Here is an 18520-nt window from a genome sequence, read left to right as displayed (position 1 = left end):
GATGTTTTCTTCCTTCAAATCATCTTAACGTGATTATTCACCAGCACTGACGTGAATCACCCTCTCATCTCAGTCTTCTTGACAGCTGTCTGTGTTCTAACGCTGAACACATTTAAGAGCTGCTAGTCAGGTATCAGGAGTCATCATCAGGCTGTGGTGTGAATTCAATGTCAGACATGACCCTAACCCATTGGTATCTGCCACAACTGGAATGTCCTACACACATGCACAACGATCTTAGAATGGTAACAACTGACAAGATTGGGAATCAGAAACAGACCTCATTCATTCAAATCATTCCCAGGGAAAGGAATCAAACGTCCATCAAATGTTCAATTACAGATGGAGAAACAGAGATGAGATGGAGGAAACCACAACCATGCACTGCACGTGGAATATAGAGGAGCGTGTGGGGATAAATATAGGACCTACCTCATGCAGCTCGGCGGCGCAAAATAACTATTGCTGTCACCAAACAGCCTCAGAGAGAGAGAGAGAGGAAGGAGAGAGAGAGGGGGGAGAGAGCGAGGGAGAGAGCGCGCGGGAGAGAGAGAGAGGGAGATGACATCACCTTATTTTACTCCCTCCTCCTCTAAAAATGTAGGCTAGTGCTACAGGGCTGCCGGTGTTGGCGGCAGAGTGGCCAGTGAAATCTCCCTCTGCGTGCGTGATACGACAAGAAGAGGAGCACATCGTCTATTCAAACCTTTCCTCCTAGTCACCGCTCATGTGACCTCAACAATTTAGCATGTGCTATACGGAGAGCCCACACCGCACGCAACACTTCTGTGCCGGTTCATACTGATCCCGAGATATCAGTATCAGAGGTAAATCATTCCCCACACACACACACACACACACACACACACACAAACCCTCATTTGTTCCATCTGGCTTATCCGATCATGTGAAAACAAGTAGAGGTAAGTTAATTAGGCAACTCCTTTGCATGCCAAAAAGGCAAATACGCAGAGGGAGCATGGAGGAGATGGCACCAGCACACTATCCACTTAAACCCCCGTCTAGAGGACCAGCAATGTCATGACAGATGAACACTAATTACACCTGGCCTGTCAACGAGTGCCGTAAAAACAGAACAAAAGCAATACGATAAGGTGATAATTGGGCAGATTGTACCACATCTTAACATCCAACAGTAATTTGCAGGTCTGCTATAAAGTGCAGTAAGGTGTTGGCTCAGATACAATATATTACACTACATTTCGCACATTCAAGACCTGTGGAACTCCTTTATTGTCCATAAAACGATACACAGGGAATTGGCCTTCTTACAGCTGACATTGATCTCGCCTTTACGTTACACAGAGCGCCAGAAACTGGCCGCAAATGTAATCCCTTTCGTCCAAAGCAAGCACTCCGTCTGCCTATCTCACCCGCAGCCCTCTCCTGGATTACTGAATTGTGTTAGACACTTGTACACAGCTTGGAGGCCGTAGACAGAGGCCAGTTCATCCACTTTAAAATCACAACAACTATTGGCCAGAATCCTTGCCTGAAGACACAGAAAAGCCAGAGCAAGCCGAATCCACGTTGGGGACCGACAAAGATAAGGTGCATGAGTGGAATAAGTACTGTTCAGTCCTCAAATACAAATGCAACTTTACACATGACAACACAGCTGGTATCTAACACATTGCAGATTCTTCTGATTTGCTGATCCCATGTGGTCAAATTAAGATTTCAATTTGAATTTGATTAACTAAGCAGCTTAGAGTTTCCATTTCACCTAAGCAACGTGTTTTTGGAGGTGGAAGGAAACTCATGCAGGCACAATGAGAACATGCACAAAGGCCCCGGATGGATATAAACCTACGACCTTCTTACCGTGACTCTGTTAGTCACGCCACTGCCCGCCGTGGCCTTATTTTTGTTGCCAAATTTGGGACAACACAGCAACTCATGCCCACTGTGACATAGCTGGTGCAACACCTCTGCATAAATATGTCAGAGAAACACTGTTTTTTGTTGTTTTGTTCCAACAGTAACATCTATAAAGCTCAATTCCATATTTCAACATGCACCAAAGCACAACAAAGGTAGACTCAACCAAAAAGGTAATGTTTGCTTTTGTCATATTCAAAGATGACACACACACACACACACACACACACACACACACACACACACACACACACACACACACACACACACACACACACACACACACACACACACACACACACACACACACACACACACACACACACACACACGTAGATATTAGTCAGCTAAGTTATCACGTAGTACAATGCTAGGCGTGTTCAGTAGCCACACCAACAGTTCCACACCCTGCGCCGACCTGAGCCACATTTAGCGTAGCCTTCTCTCTTAACGCACAGATGTAATGGTTTGTGGCTAAATCCTCCGCGCGTCTGCTGGTTCAAAATCCTGCCCCGCCCAATGTGGCAAAGCAAGATTCCTTGTTTAGATAAGGCGGATGTCTGAATTGCATGAACTGTTAATGGGACAGAAGCGCTAACACGTAGTGAATGTTTAAATGTTTGTTCTGGAAGAAGGTGCCTGTCAGGAAGAAGGTAATGAGGGTGGGCACTATGCGGATGGACGGCGAGGTTAATTGGCTGGGGCGTTCATAAAAGCCTGCCAAACCCACACTACCTTTTAGAACACTCGTGTAAGGGAGCCACAAACCAAATTTAATAATACGCTTTCATCCCAAGACAGGTGCACAGTAAAAGCTTTTGTTTGCCAGGTTTGTTTGATGTACACCCTGTTCCTAGTAATGATAAGAATCCATTCAAAAAGGTAAGCTACAGACAAATACGCAGCTCTTATTGTGGTAGATACAAAAGCTGTTGTCATTGATGACCCTGAGCCAAACCTCTAACTCGTGAGAACAAAGGTTATATCTACTAAACTACACAATCTTGCAGAAACGCAGACCATTTCCCTCGACCAATTCGGGAAGCCAGAGTAAACAGAAGTAACAAGCAACTATCTCACTTTAATCTGCAGTTTTGTCACAGCAAATGCTTTCAAATCAGCCAAACTGCAGACAGGGGCGCGAGTCGCAGCTGGGAAGATAATTCTGCCCTGACTGGCTTTGACATTTTAATAACTTCACCAAAATTGTTATGGCCCCTCATAATGTAACAGTCTGCGGTCAGAGGGAGACACCGCTGTTATGGGACCTCTAATACTGACACAGGGAAATCTACTCATCGCACGTCTCAGGATGTGGCTGCTGTGTTATTATTTCCTAATATGGAAGCCATGTAAGGACTATAAACGTGTTGAAGGGCTATAAAAATATATTACTTTCCTTGAAATCTCATGAAGCTAAACCCCTGTCCTCCGTTGGGGGGGGGGGGGGACAGGGGGGGGGGGGACAACTTACTGAGACTTACTAGACATTTCATATAACTACCAGACTGGGTAAATGTTTGGCATTTTTAATGAATTACCAAACGGTTAAATCAAGTCTTAAAACGGTTGTCAATCAATCTCATAAACCAATTTTTGTTTAGACGTGGGGTGGGGTTATGGCTGTGGCAGGTGGTGTGTCACGCCTCCGTTCACCGCGTGTGTCTGGTCACCGCAAAAACCTGTTAACCATCTCATTGTGTAGTGGTTGACAGACAAGCACACCGTCACTAATTAATTTGGGTGCACCACTGGGTGTTGTATGGTGGCATCTTGTGAGACTGCAGTTTCACCAACCTCTGCATTTTGATACACAATAGAATCATGTCAAACGTGATGATATTCTCACTCTATAGAGCTTCCTACTGCCTGGTACTGTTTGCCTGGTAGAAGAAGTGTTGCCCAGGAGCTTGCAGGCTCAGCAAAACCTGCTCTTCTCATCAGACCCACATTATCCGGCACCTCGTACAGGACGCGTAAAAACAAAGGAAATACAAGGCAACTTCCTTCTCAAGCAAAAACAACCAAGGCATACATTACATTACATTACGATCATTTGGCAGACGCTTTTATCCAAAGCGACTTACATTACCACCCTTCGCAGAAAGGGGAGCAATTGAGGGTTCGGTGCCTTGCTCAGGGACACCTCGGCTCGATCCGGCGACCCTCCGGTTCCCAAGCGGAAGCACTACCCACTGAGCCACTGCCTCCCACTCTGAGTATGGAGCTCGCTGCCCCACAACTAAAATGCTGATATGCTGATGTGTCAGTATCTTACGCAAGATGCTGCGGGGAGGCACTGACGCTCCGTGCCCACTCCAAATGCTCACTGCCCAGGGCCTCGTTAAACTGGCTATCAACCAGTGAACAGCCCCTCTCCTTTTGATAAGACTGCCAGTGCAGCTTCTGGCATATAATCAAACAGCCTTATGAAAATAAATGTGCGCCATGCAAATCATATGTAGCCTACAGCGCTGTGGTAACTACTCATACATTTGTCTTTGGTGATCTCTTATTTGGGGTATTTCTAATAAGAGAAAATCAAACTTTATCGTGTGCCAACAGTGATGTGATTAGGTATCGTTTTTTTGTTTCATATTATTTTGTACCAATTTCCATTTCCTTTAAATAATGCCTCAAAGATGTTGTCTTATCTTATTTCTCTCACATTTTGCCCCAAAAATTGGTTCATAGCACTGTTGACACATAACTCTACATTTTGTATTGTATGGTTATATAGTAATGAGACCCTGGGGCCTGTTGCTGTGCCGTTCATCCACCTCCATCACCTCATGTTTCAGGGCGACAATCCACGGCCCCATGTTGCAAGAACCTGCACACAATTCCTCCAAGCTGGAAATGTCCCAGTTCTTCCATGGCCTGCATTCTCACCAGACATGTCACCCATTGTGCATGTTTAGGACGCTCTGAATCGGCGAATGCGATGTTGTCTTTCAGTTCCCACTAATATCCAACAACTTCGCACAGCTATTGAAAATGAGTGAAGGAATAATCCACAGACTACAATCAACAATTGATCAATTCCAGGGGTGGGGTGACGCGTTGACGTACCCGACTACGTAAATACATGATTATAGATAGAGAGATAATAATATAATATAATTGCTATATTGCGTAATAAATATAATCTATAGATTAATCGACTAATCAAAAAAAGAAAATCTGTACATCAATTGTAATGTAAAATAATCGTTTAATGGGAACCGCATGAGGCAAATGGTCGTCACACAAGATACCGATCGGTACTCTGCAAACTCTCTACTCTTCAAAGCCTTTTCTGCATTCAAATTAAGAGCTGTACCTACCCGAGTAGTGTGCAGGCTACAAGCTATGGCTAATGGAAACTCAATTTGACTGTCAAATGGCCTGTTTGTTCTTGTGACCCTGTATTGGGAGTCTCACCTCTACGGTTGTTTAATATGGACAGTCTGGGATTACCTTTCATTCACATGCAAAATATGGAGACGATGGAAAACATGGAAATGATTGTCAGAAATGCACAATGAACAGCACAACAGCTGTTCTTACCATGGGATAACATCCAATTACACACAAGTGGACTGATGATTAACAATGACACACTAATACAGCAATTACACTAGCGCCCACAATGTCCTATTAAAATCTGTGCGGGGCTGACCATGCTGTCAATGTCCTTAAACATTAGCAGTGTTTCCAATTACAATGTTGTTGTTTTCCAGCATTGGAACTATCTAGAATATCTCTTCACTGAAACCCTGTACACCAGTAGGTAAACAGAAATGTGAGAGGCTTTGAATACACAAAATGTGCAAAGAGAATAAGCCACTGGATGCGTTAGAGATTGGTTTTCTACTACCGAGGATCTGGAACATATTAAGTGTCACATGGATGACAGATGCGAGTGTTAACAGGGGACCAGAGCTGAGGAGGTTCCATAGAAAAAAGCCCTGCGGTAGGATGGTGTGAGTGTGTGTGTGTGTGTGTGTCTGTGTGGCCACATTTAACGAAATGACCTCGGATTTACACGACCCAGACACAGCAGCAGGATGAACAATACGTCCTCCATGCGCAACGTGTGCATGAAATATTGATCGCCCCTCGCGTGACTAGGAGCTGAAAGCAGAGATGGAAAGAGGGCTGACCAACAGAGATGTCATTTCGTTACAAAGTGCGATTAGCAAACAAGCTAGCCGCGCTAAATCAGCATTACCCGGTGCGGGAAAGTTTCGTTGAGTCTTACATTGGCCTGCTGTTTGTTGTCGTACTCACCTTTGCTTCCGTGTCTTTTCTAACGTTGACTGGACCACGGAAGGAAAGAAGTGGCCGTAAATATTCAGGCGTGTGTCGCTAGCCAGCCCGTCTGCTAGCTAAATGTTCGAGCTGATGGTATTTAATGTCTTACTCACGCCAGCTCAGCGGTGTCCCGTATTCCCAGAATAAATCACTGTTTAATAAGTTAAAACAACTTCAATTAATACTTAAAAAATTCTGGCTGTTCTTACAGCCGAAATTAAGTCAACTTGGTAGCTGCATGAAAGACTGCAGACGGTTTACTGGACAAGTGTTAAGCCACACAGAAAGCACTACATTTCCTGTTTTAGATTTCAAAGTAAAAGCTTTTGTATTAATGGTACGAGGACTGTAAATACTAATAGCGAAGGTATTTGGGATTATGATCTGAATGTTCATCGAATGTTCATCTTTAAACTCTTATTTCCAATGGATTTGTTTCGTTAACCAGATTATTATTACTATTGTTGTTGTTATTGTTTTTGTTGTTATATCGTCATCCAAGGTAATTGAGGACCAGGATTAAGAAGTGTTGTCATTTCAAAAGGGAGCTTGAGCTTATTCTGAAGGCTAAATGCCAAACATCAACATCGTCTCCCTTGCTGCTTAACTGTGGTCATCTGACAAAAAAAACTCACTGTGATCATGTGACGCGCCTGACTGGCCAGAACGACGACAAACGTGACGTAATCAGTCCACCTTCACCGTAACTGCAGTACAGCAAAGCACGAGGATCGTGGGACAGAGAGGACATCTAGTGGTATAAAGGAGTATCTGCAATGTTTCCGTGGTCCTCATAGTAAATATGAACATTTATGGAGTGCATGCAAATGATTACAGTGTGTAGTACATAGGCTATACATGGATGCATGCACAGGACCCTCATCTCCACCGACTGCTGTACTAGAGTATTGTCCAACCCATCCTGCTCAACTGTCACTTCACTGTACTGCCCTCTGACCACAAGTACCTGCACCTCTGGCACCTGCAGCCAGAGCAGCCCCAAACAGGAAAACCCGCCGAACTTGGGAGTCGTGTTCTCATTTTGTTTTGCGTGTGGTTGTTGTGTGCTATTGTGCCGATAATATGTAATAATAATGTCTGTTAATATTATGTGAAGTGATTTGTGATGTAAAGTGCTATGTAAAACAATTCCACCCGAGGAAAATACATTCTAAAGTAAAGTGAAGTACACAGCTTCCAAGACTGATTTCAGTGTTTGTGTGTGTGTGTGTGTGTCTGGTAGCTCCAATATAAGTCTGACAAGAAACGCTTCAGTCCAAATAATGTTCAACAGCCTGTCTTCCCCATGCTGTATAAAAAATAAGAGCTGTGGCTGTTCATTTATTTAGCCAACAGCATTTAGTATACTTTATTTTTATTTATTCCTTGTTTTACCCATTCTTCACATAGTCATCATCTTCTCAATATTCAAACAGATTTCTGTATGATTTCTGTATCAGTTGGATTGTCATTTAAAAGCACGTTTGAGAATATGTGTTGTTGTATTTGTTGTATTTTACAGCCAATCTATGATCGCTCAAACCCCACTCCAGTAGATGTCGCTAGTGTGCATCAAACTTGTGAGCAATCTGTCAGTAAATACAGAAACGCTGAAGAAGAAAAAAGATTCCCGCAGTAGGACTGTCACGAAAACGGCAAGATCGTTAGAACGGGAGGAAGAGCTGTACCAGCAAACCTCGCTGTTTCATCCAAGTATGTCGGATTTGTGCTCATCTCGCCAGTCGAAACACAGGAGACCAATACATTTTAAATGATTTCCACGAGCAGCAGCACTTTGGACGTTTAAATCGATAAACGGAGCAGAGGAAAATGTGTCGTTGGACTTGGTGCCCGCCGCCGCCGCTGTTGCTGCTGCTTCTTCTTCCCTCCATGAGTGAAGCTCAAGTGGAAAGTGAGTTGCTGTACTGTGACTTATTTGACACGGGTATATTTTGTTATATTTAAGCCGAATAAAATTAAATACAGCCAGGGAAAGAAGTTCTCAGACGTTACTCCCTTCGGTCACTCCGTGTAGTTGCTAGTGTAACGATAACAAGCTAGTGACGTAGTGTTTATTTCCTCTCAAACTCCCCCAGCGTTATTTACTGTGATTTCTGAGGTTAATAAGGATATAAGTCAGTCTGACGTCACTAATATTCATGAGATTTAGAACGTATATGTGCGACATTAACCAGATGAATGTCCTCTAGTATTTTTAGTGCGATGTTTTCTCTAATATAACTGGTTAAATCAATAATAGTGCTAGTAATAAACTATTTCTATTATTTATACATGTGAATATTGTAAGTCAGGGTGAGAAATCCCGACATTTGTTGGTACTCTGGCACAGTATGTATTTGGCGAGAGCATTTTAAATGACGTCACTATTTACTATAGAAAGGATAAATCTATCGTTACAGTGTTTAGTTGACCAGTAGCTTAATTACTTCTCTTGGTTAAGAATGTGTTTTAGAGCAAGAGTCAGGCCATCAACAAGCATTGATTTTTTAGTCTGATAAACTATACACCAAGGTTTGTGTATGATTTATTACTATAGATAAGTGAACTCAAATTCTGTTTGTAATCATGCTGCATTTGCATTTATGCTGCGTTTGCATTTATGCTGCGTTTGTTTGATTGCTCCACACCCAGCTGCTGAGAATTATACTTGTACCTGTTCCAATAGGCTTAATGTTCAAACAAGGCAACATGAATTTGAAGCTGAACCACTTATTTAATACAACCAAATTACACAAAAAGAACAAAATAAAATCACGTCAGGAAGCGGAGATATTAGACACTCCTCCCTTTCTGTTGTTTCCTCTCACCTCTGAAATAACATTTAGATGATTTTGAAACACTAAAATTCTGAGTGACTACCTAAAGGTGCAGGTTAAACTCTGATTTGTCTGCACTGTGAAAATGTGAGTCAAAGCATATACATAGTTATAATCAATAGGATTTAGCTTTTGGCCGAATATACAAAAGGTGTGAGGGGAGTCCACTGGGGGAAGACAGGCAGAGTGAACATACTTTGTTTTAGGCGGATTTCAATTCCATCATGGTGTTCACATGACTATAAGGAAAATCATTTTATTGCCATAATCTGGGTATAATCAAATCTTTTTCGCACAGAGAAGTAATAAACAACATTACTGAACAAATGAATGAAGGCCTCAGTGAGTGAATAAAAGTGAAACGAGTGAAAACATATTGCAAAAGGTCAAACCTGGAGAAATGGCTCATATCTTCCAATATCAACTCAGATTATCGCCCTTAACCTACAGTCCAGTCACATGTCAGAAGATGCTGGTTTAATCCTAAACTGGATTCTGACCCACAAACATTTAGCGTGGATAAAGCAGCACGTGTACGGAGTTAAAGGACGCTGGGAGCAGAATCTGCAAAGCAAAACCCCACCAAGAAAAAACACTGTCATATTCCCCAAACACAACACTTCTGTATTAATTATTGCCCAAACCTCCATGAGGAAGGAGACGCAAAAATGTTGGGGAAATAAAGCCATAAGAAGTCTTGGAAGAGCTCTCACAAAGTAATAATGACACAAGTTTTAAGTTTAAATATTCATGTAATACAATTCAAATACAAAGACCCTCAAATAAACTGAACAGAATATGAAGAGGACAGATAGATGGGTAGATATTATGTAAGATAGGAGCCTGTAAATGTGTCAAAGTTGGTTTGTCTGCTCTCTAACAAAACACCAGAAGTGTGTTACAACATAAGGATCAATCTGAGTAAGCCGTGAGAGATAAACCGAGGCAGAGGTTCAGTCAGAAAGTGTTAGGTTTCAGATAGCGTGCAGAGAAGCAGCGTACATGACACTTTCACACTCCCACCATGTTTCCTCCCCTGATCGTAATGCATTATCTAGATCCAGCTCACATCTAGTTCAACAATTGTTTCTACTTTCATTCACGTGTAAACTGACTCAATTTACAAAACGGCATATATATTTTTTACAATTTCTCCATTGAAATCGTCTGAATGACTGATTACAAGATTGAAGACACCTGTGATGCTGATGAAGGAGAAGAGTCGGCTCGAGATTTCACTACAATCCAATTATTGATGATCACATCCAAGGGGTATCAATAAATTTGTCCATTTTCATTTGTGTGATTATTTGAAAACAAGGTGTTCCCATGAATAATCTAAATCAGTTCTATTAAATATGAGAAATAAAAAAAGAAGTAAAAAATGGTGGATGCCAACTTCGTATGTCAGCTCTAAGTTATTAACAGGCCAGAGATGGTATCTGTGGTCAAGCCGTCATGTTCTGTTCCGGTCTAATGGCTGGACTCGCGTCTGTGCAGCATAACATTTGAAGCCGTCATGTATTAGTCTGCAGTTACTCCGCAGCTAATCGGTTATTACGCCTTCATTCAAATGGAAAACATCAAAACAAACAGCTCTTGACGTAATAGTTGATCACAGGCTGGGTTTGATTTCATCCCGGCCCTCCTTCACAATTAGTTGCTCCTGACGTTCCCCTTCTGTTGCAGACCGCGTCGTGTTCCTGCCAGGGACGTTCCAGAACGTGAACGTGAGCGGGAATGAGACGGTGCAGGTGCTGGTGTCCCGGATCCCTCCAGAGGCCGCTTTCATCACGCTGCAGTTCCACACACAGCAGCACAACGCCACGCTCTCCTACACCAGGGTGAGACCCCGCTGACCACTGTGTTTCGGTCTGATAGCGAGCAACAGGAAGGCCATTTTACTGTTAAGAACTTTGACACAGCAAGCTTAAGTTTAACGCTGAGCAAGCAGCTACAATAAACATCCAAAGTTAATTATTAAGGCATAAGATGAGAGCTTTATACATTTGATCTGCTGCTAGATCAGCAAATCAACGCCCTGCTCATTTGGCGTCCGTCTAATTCCATTTAGGCGCGTTTGTGTGAAGCGGTTAATTGCAAAACCACACAGTGAAATTGGTGGTATGCCTCATATGTTAGTTCTTCCTCTGAGGAATGAATGAGACTTTGTCAGGAGGGTCTTCTGACCGAAAGAAAAAGAGAAAATGTAGAAGTCAGCTGATGTACAGTCCACAGGTCACGAGTGGCAGATAGGGCAGCGGTGTCTGGCCAAGCTCCCAGAAGTCCCTGGGGCAGCAGGGGTGGGGTATGTGTGTGTGTAAGCTGCAGCCTAATAGGGTTTGTGCAAATGACGGAAACACATGAAAACCAAATCATGTGAGGAGAAAAAGCTTTCCCAGAAAAGAGACTGCTGATGCAAACGTGCTCCAAAGCGAAAGTTGAAAGGTCACAAGATTACATTGAATACCTCCACCAAACCTGAACAAAGGGCTCTAATATGGTACACTGGTGATTTCCGTGGGATTATATTAACACAGCGGTGATGGTAATGCTTTGGCTGCCCCCGTTTCCATGGCAGATCAGATCATGTCGGCGGATAACAAACCCTAATGGAAAAGAGCGGCCCGCACAGAGACAGTGAGGTTATTGTGTGACCGAGTGAGCGTTACGCCACGCAGGCCTGGCACACTGCTGCTCACACCACCATCTGTGCTCGCTCTGCTGATTGAAAGAATCTGTAGTCTGGCTCTTTGCTGACTTGTCGTGCATGTGGAATGGAACGTTGTCTGCAGCGTACAACACCTTTTTATAGCGACACAACGGTTGTTCTGGTGTTTTCCTCTACCACAAATTGTTCCTTTCTGTTAAATGTGACAGCCAGGTGAAGTTCAAACGTGGCGTCAAGTAGAGGATGTAGGATTTTCTTGGTTCTTTCAGTACCTGGCTTGCCTGAGGAACTATCGACTCAACGTGAGAGAAGCTTTACGGATGAGCTTATGTGCGTGTGTACGCGTTCGCCCAGTTAGAAAGGAATTTGGAACCTTCGCCCGCATAGAGAGGAACACCTAGATACATCCAAGTTTGAAATGTATACGCATGTGTTTCTGTGTCTTGTCAGGTCCCAGGTCCGGGTCGCTCTCTGACAGCAGAGGACTCGGGCCTCCTGTCTCACCTCCTGCCCGGACAGACCTCCCTCGCCATGTTCCTGTTAGGGTCGGGCAGTGAAGCGGTGGCGGGCACCGGCGTCATCCTCCCCTACAACAGCATGGGTAAGAGCTCTTCATCTGCACCGACTTCACCCGCACACACCTCCTTCAATCACGAGCCTCCCCTTTAATGAAGCCAGATGATGGATGATTATAGTGGGAGACAATACGTTCATAGTGGATAATAAGACACTGGCACGCCACCTGTGCCGTTAAGAGCTTACTGACTCAGGTCGTTTGTGGGTCGACTTTAAAACAGCTTTGTCTTGTTCCACTCTCCCTCTGCAGTAAACAGGATGTCACAGTCACGTCAGAGTGGTGTCGCTTCACCGCCGTAGTGATGTTTGAGGTTACCCAGGCAGAAAAGGTGTAGAGAGAGAGAGAGAGTTAGGCTCGACTGCTTGAATCAAATGAGGGCAGACGTGATTGCAGAACACAAAAGTGCATTTCTGCTTCTCACAGTTGCGTTGCCTAAGAAAACGTGTGTGCAATGAGGAAGTTGCTTGTTATTGTTTGTGATAACTAACTGTCTCTTTCACCACACACAGTTTGACACCTTCAGTCCTATGCCGGTAAAGACAATGCAGAGGAGACGTTAAATGTGTGTGGTGGCACTCTGGTTCCTGAAGCGGTTTTCTCTTGTGTTTGCCCATCGCGCCCTGATAAAAACGCAAAACACGTTTAACCTCTGCCTTTCCAGAGCCCGTCCCCGGTGCTTGCAACCTGGAGTTCAACCTGGAGATGGATCCAAACGTCTACATCCACTACAACCTCTATGAGACCAGCATCAGGTTTGCACCGGCAAACGTAGGATTCGACAGGTAACACGGCAGACAGACGGGTCGCTCTCTATAACACTGTGCCTCAACTGTGTCAGTGTGTAACTGTGTGTCCCCTCCTTCACACACACACAACCCCAGTGGCTCCTAGTACTCAGGTCATTTATCTGTTCTGGGTCTTCCCCCCGGCCTGAGAAGAAGAAGAATAACAACCTCCCTTGTCATTGAACTTCCTGTTGGCTCTCTGCCCGCCAGCGGCTCAGTCTCCACTGTCTCACTCTGTAATTAGGTTGTGTTGGTTTCAGTCGACCAACAAGAGGATAAACAAGGATAACCCTGTACGTCTCAGCGGTTGTCGGTATTTAGATACAATCTCCGTCTTTGTGGCTTGTTTCGTTGCCAAACACTCGTCTCAATAGTCTTCTCGCCGTAGTTACAGCCTCACATAACCCAGCATTTTCCACTTCCTGTATTTGACTTGGATCGCTTTCAAGGTGGCATTCCGCATTTTTCATACAAGTTGTTGATTGTCTCTGTCTCCCTCTCCCTCCCTCTCGCTCTGTGTGTGTGTGTGTGTGTGTGTGTGTGTGTGTGTGTGTGTGTGTGTGTGTGTGTGTGTGTGTGTGTGTGTGTGTGTGTGTGTGTGTGTGTGTGTGTGTGTGTGTGTGTGTGTGTGTGTCAGGAGTGGGGCCCCTCCCCCGTGCGACATCTCAAGGGGACCCGAGACCCGCTGGCGTCTGGTGTACGACGTCTACAGCTACTTCCTGCCCGAGAACGATCTGTCGGAGCCGAGCCTGTTCGCCGGCATCCAGGCCGTGGCCGACACCCAGGGCCTGATCCAGAACGCCAAACTGGTATGCGTCGTGAACGGATGGCGGTGTGAATCTTGTGAGCAGATAGTAGATGAGTGAGAATCCCGTCTCTCCCCTCAGGTCATGACGCTGACCGCAGCGGACACCAGCACGGCCGTGTTCACCTCGATCCCCGGCCAGGGCGTGGTCTACTCCGTGGTGGTGCGGGACCCGTTGATGAACACCTCCTCCTCCTACATCCCCGTACACACCTACGCTTGCAGCTTTACTTCCGCTATGGACGGATGCCAAACACTCGGTGAGGCTCTCAACCGCTCGGACGGCCGACAGCTTAGAAGCATATTGTTGTTGTTGCTTTGCAGCCCGGGCGCTCTTCTCCGACAGCCCAGCAGAGGGCACTCACGGACGTCCTTATTTGTTTTTCAGGGAGGATATCGACTAAAATCTTCTTCACCGTCGCTGGCTTGGCCGGTCTGGTCATCTGCTTCTTCGGGCATCGCTTCTTCAAATGCGGTGAGTAGTTTGAGGTTGACATTGTGTTGATTGAACAGATTGCTTTAACCCTTCACTTCGCTGTATCCTGCTGTAGCGTAATGAACAGATTCTAAACGTCAACTGGACCAGACCCCAGCTTAAGTTTGATGTAAACATGATGAAGCAGCTCTAAGGTTCCCTAAATGATGAGAAACACAGTGTCTGCTTACTTTTCCCACAGCCGTGTTGCTTTGCTCCGTTCCCCCCCCGTCCATAGCTCCTAAAACATCAGACCCTGGTTCACAGGTCACAGGTCACATTGAGTTCAGGATGACGTGAGAGAGGTCGGTGTTGTAGATCATGTCCACTTGACAGGGAAGTGAAAACGAGGCTCCATTGTGTGTGTGAATCCAAACCACTTTAGGAGTTTGTGTAATGAAGTTGTAAAGCTTCCACACACACACAGCAGGTCAGAAGATGTAGCTGTAAGCGTTCAGAGCCTCTCATGCCGTCTCGCTCCCATGTGACGCCGCCGAAATGTATTTGTTCCAAACAGAGGCCATGACAGCCGTCTGGAGCTTTTCCCAGCGGCTCAAAGTCATTTCATTCAGCAGCATCTGATCGTCGTCCCGTTACAGCAGCTGACTGAATTTTGGGGAGAGATGATGTTTGTGTAGCACAATAGCACCAAGAGATGAAGAGCGACACATTCAGCCTGTCTGGATGGTTAAAGACTACCTGAATGACTACTAACAATCAACTCCCTCTCCCTCTCCCTCTCCCTCTCCCTCTCTCTCTCGCTCTCTCTCTCTCTCTCTCTCTCTCTCTCTCTCTCTCTCTCTCTCTCTCTCTCTCTCTCTCTCTCTCTCTCTCTCTCTCTCTGTCGTCACACACACAGAGCTGTTCTGTATGGGCTTCAGCTTTGCAGCGTTTTTCTTCTTCGTGCTCATCACAAAGACCACAACGTTGGACTACGACAGTAAGTTTCCACCCATTTGACATCATTATTATGTGATCGTCATCATCTTCATCATAATGATTGATTTGCAAAACATAATAGCCATTCGCCGTGACGTTACGCAACACAATGCAGTCTTTAACGCTGAGGAATTGTGATGCTATTGGTAAATTGGATCAGTCTCAGATGTAAGATTGGACTTGTGCTCCGTCTGCAGTCCGTCTGGCTCTGGCAGCGGTGATCGGTGTTGTGGGTGGCGTCCTTCTGGTGATGAGCTGGTGGCGTTTTGGTTCGGTCATGGCGTGCGTGGTGGTGGTGGGCCTGATGCTCGGCTTCCTGGTCTCCTCCACCGTCCTCTTCACGCCTCTCGGTACGACAAATCCTTACTGCTTATGTTAAACACAGCAGAATGGTCTGAAGTCAAGACGCAAATGTGTGTGTGTGGCGTTTCTTCAGGTGACCTCAGCCTGTACAGGAGTTCCAGCGCTGTCTTCTGGGTGACGTTCTGCTGCATCATGATCTCCGTCCCGTTCTTCTTCCTGCGTTGGCCAAGAGAGGTAACAGAAATCTGATCGGTGACGTCCCGTACTTCCTCTACAGGTAGGAAGCTCATTCCTTAGATTGACCGTGTGTGTGTTACTTCAGGGGAACATCGTCACGTGCGGCGTTGTCGGTGCGTACGCTGTGGTCCTGGCGGTAAACGCCTACATCTACACCAGCTTGTCTTTCATCACCCTCAACATCCTCAAACGCCTCCTCAACGACAACTTCAGTGCAATGTTCACTGACGTCCCTTTCCAAACCATCGGTGAGTGAGATCACTGCACTCAGCCATTCTCTAAACTGTAGGTCAAGAAAGAATCCTAACACTATCTCCTTTCTGCTCCTCCTTCTCCCTCCCAGACTTCGCCATGATCACGGTGTGGGTGGTGCTCGGCGTCTCCGGCGTCGTCCTCCAGCTCTACCGCGAGCGCTCCCGGCCTTTCTTCCCTCCCAGCCCGTACCTCATGTGGCAGCAGGAGCTGGAGCGCCGCAGGACCAACGTGCTGGACCCGAGTCACCACTTCCCCCCGCTCCACAACCGCCTGCTGGCCAGAGTGCGGCAGCTGACTAAGCGGATGGAGCCAGCAGGAGAACACACACCTCTGCTCCTGTAGGGCTCAGACACCTACAGGGTGACCCCCCCCCCCCCCCACCACCCCCCAAAAACACCTTTAGAGAGGAGGAAAGGTGAGACTGGAGCCCAGAGCAGCATTCCCACATGAAGACCCTCTTCAGGCAGATTTGAATTTTAAAGACTGAGCAGATTCTTCTCCTGACAACTAACGTCACTTTTATCAAAACACTTTTAATGACAATGTAATTGTCACGGACGCTGGTGGAGACGCGGGATTCTCTTAACACATCTTTTTTTAACCAAAATGTATCTGTTGATGCTCTGTAGTGTTTGCACTAAGTCACCAACGAACTAACTGGCTCACACAAACTCATCTGTGTGTGTTTCCCACCAGCGTTGCTCCTCTGTGCCATAACCAAGAGCAACCAGAGGGGCACAACAACAAGGCTATGATAAGAATTTATGACTGAATTCCATTGACATTGACGAAAGATATGACGAAGCGCTGGATCACGTGAATCACACAAGCGGCACGAGCACTAAACAAAGCCTCAGGCCAGACGGTTCAGATCTGTGATGTGACACTAGCGACTCCTAGCGGTCAGTCCCACGCACTGCGCCCTGCACTTGAAAAGAGGCAGACTGCACCATCACATGTCACAGAGGTATAGCACATGTCTGCACACTGTCCTCGGGACAATTAGTTACGTGGAGCACAAGCCTTTGAAGAATAAAGAGGGGAAGTGACAAAAATATGTGTCACTCTGTTAAGAAAGCACACACAGATGCAGGGCAAGAGACAAATTGGAGGAGGTGGAGGTAAATTAAAATGTTGTAGCCAAGGCGTACACACACAAACACACAAACAGGCCCAATGGACCGGCTGGTAAATGTAGACATTTGAGCAAAGAACATTTATCTGTTGATATTTGAGGTTTTTCAGTATTCAAAGTGAGAACATGGAAGAGACCGACTTTGGAGAAAACTACTTTGTCTGGTTTTAGTGTTCTAACACAGTGAACATGGATCAGATGTGAAAACAGGAATGCAGAGTAAGACACATTGTACATTCATGGGATTAATAGGATTCTGTCAATGAGCTGTTGATCTTAGGAGAGGAATTCCAGCAGTTCATCGATAAACCAATGCAGCGTTTACATGCTTGAGCAAATCGTCTTTCCATCACATCATGTAGGTCTGTGACTCAGAGTACAGCAAGGTGTGTTGTTGATGTTCAACCTATTGCCTTAATTGGATTGGAGTCAGAGTTTTAGCCCGCATGTAAATGTCCTGCGTTTTGCTTCGACTACTTTGACTCGTCTACGTTGTTTTGTTTGCACTCTGGGTTTTATTTTTGTAATTGATGTCTCTTGAGTGATGAAATCTTCAGGAGAAATCATTTGATCTTCAGAATTGACCAGCGTGCCATGACTTTTCTCAGGGTTCCCCCATTTATTCCTCCCTCAGGGGATACTGTGATGCACTGAAAGGACTGATGTGGACTCAGAAGCCTGTTGATGTCTGTCAGTATTGGATTTTGCCACAGAGCGCACATTAGATTTTTTTTTTTTAATGTAAAGCCACTCAGATGTGTCTTTGGTCAATTGAAATTTGTGGTTGAATGTGATTTGATGTTTAATAAATGCTTACAATTAAAGAGAAGATTGATCTGGTTTTTTATTCTTGTTATATCCTCTGGTTTTATTGTGGCAGGTTCCGATGTTGACAAAATTGTGCAATAGCGCCACCATCTGGTTGACTTTAGAATCAGTAGTGGAAATGTGTACAAAAAAATGTGCCATCCATTTATTCATATGAGAAATATCAACAAATATAGACATAACCTCAATCACATGGTCCAGACATTCTACATAACTAAATATATACAATATGTAAACTAAACGAGTAAACTGTGGAAATTCACTATGGTGGAAAAGCATTAGGAACAATTTGTTTTACACAGTGTCTAATTGATTTTATACTCTTCCATTTGAGTTCTAATGTTTTTAGCTAATCATACCATTACATCCTTTGTTTCTGTAGCTACATTACAAATCATTGCCATTTTATTTATTATATCTGTACTATATTTCTGCTGACTTATCTGGACCCAGTGCTCACCGGCTTCTTTTTACC

The 18520-nt window shown here is 44.9% G+C and overlaps 2 protein-coding genes across 4 annotated transcripts in view; one reads left to right on the top strand and one right to left on the bottom strand.

Annotated features, from left to right (window-relative positions):
- osbpl8 (oxysterol binding protein-like 8) overlaps window positions 1-6433 on the bottom strand; it is a 50479-nt gene extending 44046 nt beyond the window's left edge. For both annotated transcript variants that reach the window (XM_076151016.1, XM_076151032.1), the window contains exon 1: window positions 6175-6433. The gene's annotated coding sequence lies outside the window, so the exon portion shown is untranslated. The remainder of the gene's footprint in view (window positions 1-6174) is intronic.
- Window positions 6434-7803: 1370 nt separating this feature from the next.
- On the top strand, window positions 7804-18046 carry tm7sf3 (transmembrane 7 superfamily member 3). Of its 2 annotated transcripts, XM_076151006.1 has the most exons (13): window positions 7810-7911; window positions 7987-8110; window positions 10725-10879; window positions 12157-12307; window positions 12945-13065; window positions 13706-13877; window positions 13956-14133; window positions 14262-14348; window positions 15208-15288; window positions 15485-15637; window positions 15724-15824; window positions 15913-16075; window positions 16171-18046. In XM_076151006.1, exons 2-13 carry the CDS (start codon window positions 8029-8031, stop codon window positions 16422-16424), a joined length of 1698 nt encoding a protein of 565 aa, XP_076007121.1. In that variant the 5' UTR covers window positions 7810-7911; window positions 7987-8028; the 3' UTR covers window positions 16425-18046. The 2 variants fall into 2 exon arrangements, with proteins under 2 accessions (XP_076007111.1, XP_076007121.1); XM_076150996.1 differs by having other exon boundaries at window positions 7804-8110.
- The last annotated feature ends 474 nt before the right edge of the window (window positions 18047-18520 follow it).

Source organism: Genypterus blacodes, unplaced genomic scaffold (assembly GCF_046128005.1).
Source record: "Genypterus blacodes isolate CSIRO-AG114 ecotype Tasmania unplaced genomic scaffold, CSIRO-AGI_Gbla_v1 ptg000007l_1, whole genome shotgun sequence".
NCBI lineage: Eukaryota > Metazoa > Chordata > Actinopteri > Ophidiiformes > Ophidiidae > Genypterus > Genypterus blacodes.
The sequence above is the reverse complement of the archived record's forward strand: the minus strand, read 5'-3'. Positions and strand labels throughout refer to the sequence as shown.

Coding starts and splice junctions, on each gene's coding strand:
- tm7sf3 (XM_076150996.1), top strand. CDS start 8,029: ATGTGTCGTTGGACTTGGTGCCCGCCGCCGCCGCTGTTGCTGCTGCTT. Junction 12,308..12,944: donor CCTCCCCTACAACAGCATGG/GTAAGAGCTCTT, acceptor CTGCCTTTCCAG/AGCCCGTCCCCGGTGCTTGC. Junction 14,349..15,207: donor GCATCGCTTCTTCAAATGCG/GTGAGTAGTTTG, acceptor TCACACACACAG/AGCTGTTCTGTATGGGCTTC.